The 4,603-nt window shown below is 48.6% G+C and overlaps 1 protein-coding gene across 1 annotated transcript in view; it reads left to right on the top strand.

Moving 5' to 3' along the window:
• PDLIM4 (PDZ and LIM domain 4) overlaps positions 1–4,603 on the top strand; it is a 60,198-nt gene that overhangs the window by 49,408 nt on the left and 6,187 nt on the right. The window contains exon 4 of the mRNA XM_009646944.2: positions 2,322–2,500. Within this exon, the coding sequence (XP_009645239.2) occupies positions 2,322–2,500 (179 nt within the window). The remainder of the gene's footprint in view (positions 1–2,321; positions 2,501–4,603) is intronic.

Here is a 4,603-nt window from a genome sequence, read left to right as displayed (position 1 = left end):
TCCCGCAGGGACGGGCAGCTGGTGGCGGGCGGGGATGCCGAGCAGCTCGACAGTGCATGGAGGGCTCTGAAACGCCCCGTTTCCATCACCAGGCTTTTCTGCCTTTCAGAGAGTGCCCAGGTGATAAGTTTTAGCTTTATAGCAATGTTTGCTCTTGATGTACAAATCATTGAGCTTAACAGGAACAAATGGCCAACGCTTTAGAAAATACCTTGGATTAAAGCAGGTCTGTGGAGTTATGGTCTCTAGGCCCTTGGATGCAGGAGGTTTTCATTGCAGAAATAGCCGCCAGCCCCATGCTCCCCAGCACAGGGTCTGGGTGTCCCTGGTACGGAGGAGCCCGTGAGGCCACGGGAGAGAAGAGCAGAGGACCCTGCCCTCTTCTCTGCAGGCAGAGGCTCCAGCCCCTGCTTCCCTCGGAGCGAGTGTGCATCTGGGCCCTGATGCACTGCTAATTAATGATAATGGCTTTTTAAAAGCATGACTCTGGCCTGCCAGGCAGCATGGGCTGTTGCTTTTTTTTTCCCCGAAATGTTTATGATCCTTCTTTTCCTCCCTGTGTCACGGTTGAAAGTGTTTTCTTTATTTCCCTTGAAATCATAATGTAAATCTGGGAATTGGAAACCCATAGCCTGGTTGTAATTCATTTTTTTTTTAAAGAATATAAATTGGGGAACAGTCAAAATTACATTATTTCTGGCAGTGAAATTCCTTTCTTAATAGATAATTTGAAGTTGTTATGTTGGAAGCGGTTTTCCCCATGTGCGTGTGCGTGCACGGTGTGGAAGGAGCGGTGCCAAGGGGGCTCAGGGCGGCTGCCGGGGCTTTCGAGGCGGTGGAAGCGCCGGGAGCCTGCCGGAGTCTGCAGTTTTTCAGCTGGTGGCAGAAAACAACCTCAAAGGCACAATCCTGCAGTTCTTAATTAAGCCCGGGTTTTATCAATGGGAGTTTTGCCTTGGGAAGAACTGAAGGACTGGACTTTCAAGCTCTTTTTCTAGCAGGCTCTGGTTTTTATTTCTCTTAGCTGTTCATTTTTACAAGGCTTGGGAGCACCAATGTTTTCTGCTATGCACCAGTGGTAGACGTTTGTTTCCAATTAGTATTTATTGGATTATTTTAGTCAAAAATAAGCTTTGTATTAGAGCCCCGCAATATGCACTTTGTTATTTGTTCACAGGACGGCATTTGCTTTTTTCCTGCTTGGTTTTGCATCAGCTCCAGTCTACCAAAAAGCTGGTGCAAGGCAGCATCGCTGGGGATCTGCCCTGAAACAGATTAAACCAGATTAAACAGATTACAGCCTCTTGTACAAGCATCTCTTTCTTCCATCGGTACGGGCACATTTCTGACTCGCATGGCTGGAAATAGCAGCAGCCGGCGCGTGTCCTTAGGCTGCGTCTGGCTTTCTGCTGCTCTTCCCGATAGCTGGAATCGGCCTCTCTCCGAGAAGGGGCTGCTGGTCGCTCCCCAGGCGGAGCGTTAGTGGGTAAAGCCTGGCTCAGGTGGCTCATGGCAAGATTAGCAGGGGGTACTGTTGGATTTATGGGTGTGCACGGGGCTGACTAACAAAGCTTTGGAAAAACACATAGGTAATGTTTTATGTAGGCAAAATAATATGGAAAACTTGCGTTTTAATGGCACCCGAGTTCCTGACTTGAGGTCATACGACAAAAAGATTTCCGTAGTTTGCCTTGGGAATTAAAAAGCCAAGGAAAATATGAATACCAAGCTAAACCCTTGACCAATGCGTTTCTCACACTGTTAACGACTGATCTTATTTTGGGAGAAAACCTCCCGAAATGAACAGGGATCTTTGTGGACGAGGGTGGTGGCAAATAAGTGAAAACAGCAGGATTGGCCCCTTGGCTTCAGGTCGTGCCCAGCCTACGCACGTAGCTGCAGAGCTTGGGGTTTATTGCCTTTTGGTAACGTAAATTAGGAGCGATTGCCCCAAAGTCAGGCGAGCGATAAGTGCTCTTGGAGTGATGGAACACGAAATGAGAAGCAGACTCGCGGCCTTTCTTTTGCGGAAATAACAAATATGCTTTTACAGGAGAATAAATGCAGAATACTTGGCAGTGGCTCGCCGTGGAGAAACAGGCAAGTTCATTTTGTCAGAGACCCAGGAAAGCTGCACAGATTCAGCAAGATTTAACTGCAGGTCAAGCCTGAGTTTTCTTTTTCCTGCTGCATATCTCTGTTTTCCACAGCACATATAAAATATTGTTCCTGCAAACGGCACGTCCCAGCGCAGCCTCTCCACGTGTATTGTACTAAGAGCTATAAATCTCAGGTTTTTTCTGCTTTTTCTTCTCTTCCAGGACAATGGGCCTGCCCAGAGCAGGAGGCCGATGCCCCACGGGGCTGGTGGCAGCCCCATGGACAACAAGCAGATGCTGAACGTGCAGCACCACCACCCAACCCGGCTCTACCCTAACAGCGGCTCCGACTCGGCTCTGCCGGGCCAGCTGAGCGGGCTCCACATCTCTCCGACCCAGAGGTAGGAGGAGAGCGCGGCTCGTGCGCTGGGTCCCACTGCTCTGCAGGCAAACCCTTGTTTCAGAGGTGGGCGTTGAGGTTGTGGTGGAGCTCCAGAGATGCTGGGTTCAGCTCCTGCTCTGTTAGTCGAGGGTAGGTGGGAGGGGAAAAAAAAAAAAAACACAACCAAAAAAAGAGGGTTGGGAGATGCCACATTCTGAAAGAAAAAGGGCCACGTGTATGTATGTAGCAACTGCAACACTGATTTAAGCTTGTGATGCTGAAGTAATGTTCAACCGTTTATCTCGGAGATGGGCAAAGGTTTTCCAGATCCATGTCAGATCCTTCTATGGCTGATGGGGGTAGGTAGATTAGCAGCATCAGATCTAGTCCCCAGGCTGGGATTAATGCCAGGGAGTGTCATGGATGTTCGTATCCCGGTTTTTCAAAGCATATATTCCAGGCAGGATGGAGAGGGTTTGCCCTCCTAGGAGCAAGGATCATACTTCCACAGACCCCGGAGCAAAGACTTGGCCTGGGAGCTGGAGGTATCCACAGTGAAAATTAACCCCAGTAAACTTGGGATGTTTATAAATGTAAGATCTGCTCAATGCAGCTGTCTGGGAGGCTGGGAAATAAATAATGCTCGTAGGAAAGAAAAACCTTTTCTGTAGCCAAGTTTGGGTGGATAACTCGGACTTTGAGACAGTCCAGGTTGTAGACTGCAATGCTTTCGCATGGCTTATGCTGCTGATGATTTATGCTCCTCCAGACTGGCAAAATATTCTGCGAAAAAGTAACGTCTGTGTCAAATACAAAGAGCAAAGCATTTCTTTTCAGCTCAGGAACTCTGTGCCTGCACGAATTTGTATCCCAGTGCCGCTGTGAGCCAGCTTATTCCCTGTGCTGCTCCAGGAAAGTTAATAAAGTTGGAAAGGAGAGAACCACACAAAAAAACCACAGAGAACAAAATCTGATGTTGTCTGCATGTGAGCCAAAAGCCAGGAGATTAGCTTGGGTGTTTGAGCCGAATTGGGTCAGAAGTGCCTTCTCTTTGAATTTGTGCTTGATCAGGCTGGACTGGTCAAACTCTGCCCTTTTTAATCGAAAAATGTGTGAACGGGCATATGAGAGGGCTGCAGCAGGGCAGATCGGCACTCGGGGCACACGTGGAAGGTTTGGGCTGGCCAGGAGTCACGGGGATGTGTCCTCGGGTGCCCCAGGAGCCCTGATCCCCGACAGCTTCTGCCCCTTCTCGAGAGGTCACAGCCATCGGGAGCCACGGGAGAAGCTGGTGGGGTCGCTCTCAGAAAATGGAGCTTTGGCTTTTCTTGGAAAGTGAATTTTATTTAGGTTGGTTTTCTTTGTTTGAAAGTGAATTTTATTCCTTACTTTTTCTTTTTTAACTGGGCATGAATGTAATGCTGGTGGAGAAAAGGAGTCGGGTGATGGCTAAAATGCATTAAGCTGTCTGATGGGGTTCAGGGCTCTTGCTGGTTTTATTGGTTTTAGAATGACCTTGGCGACCTTCTCCTCAAAAAGAAAAAGGAGCCCCTTCCCACGAAGCTGTGCTGTGGGGCCTCAGGGAAGCACAGCAGCACCGAATTCATCCCTACTCAGCAGGGCACTTAAACACGTACCCGAAATATTTTTGATTCCAAACTACGCTTTTCATGTTTTTGATGTGTTGAATGAACTGGAATAATGGTTTAAATCACTATTTGTTGCCTGTTGTGCCCCAGTCACGCTGCATACAGGCAAGGAGCAGCTTCAGGTCTGGATGCTGAAGGTCAGCACGTGGTTTCGGGGGGCAGTTATGGGGCTGCCCCCCGTGTCCCGTCTTCGGTGCTGTACAGCCCCGGTGGGGTGGTTTTCTCGTTTAAGCTGTGGGCTGTGTCTGGCAAATGGATTTTTTTTTTTAATGCAGTCACCTACAGAAACACCAACTTCAAGAGTGGCGCCTGTGGATAGTAAGGGGATCTGCTGCCATGCCCTCTCCTTGTGCCGGATGCCCTAATGGTGGTACGAGGGGTGGGTGGATCTCCTGGCCCTAGGGAATTAATGAACCTCATTACTTCACTCTCTTTTTTTTTTTTTTTTTTTTTTCCCCCCCAATAAATTCCAT

Source organism: Egretta garzetta, unplaced genomic scaffold, assembly GCF_000687185.1.
Source record: "Egretta garzetta isolate BGI_Z169 unplaced genomic scaffold, ASM68718v1 scaffold1, whole genome shotgun sequence".
NCBI classification, from domain to species: Eukaryota; Metazoa; Chordata; class Aves; order Pelecaniformes; family Ardeidae; genus Egretta; species Egretta garzetta.
This window is presented reverse-complemented; position numbering and strand designations above follow the sequence as displayed.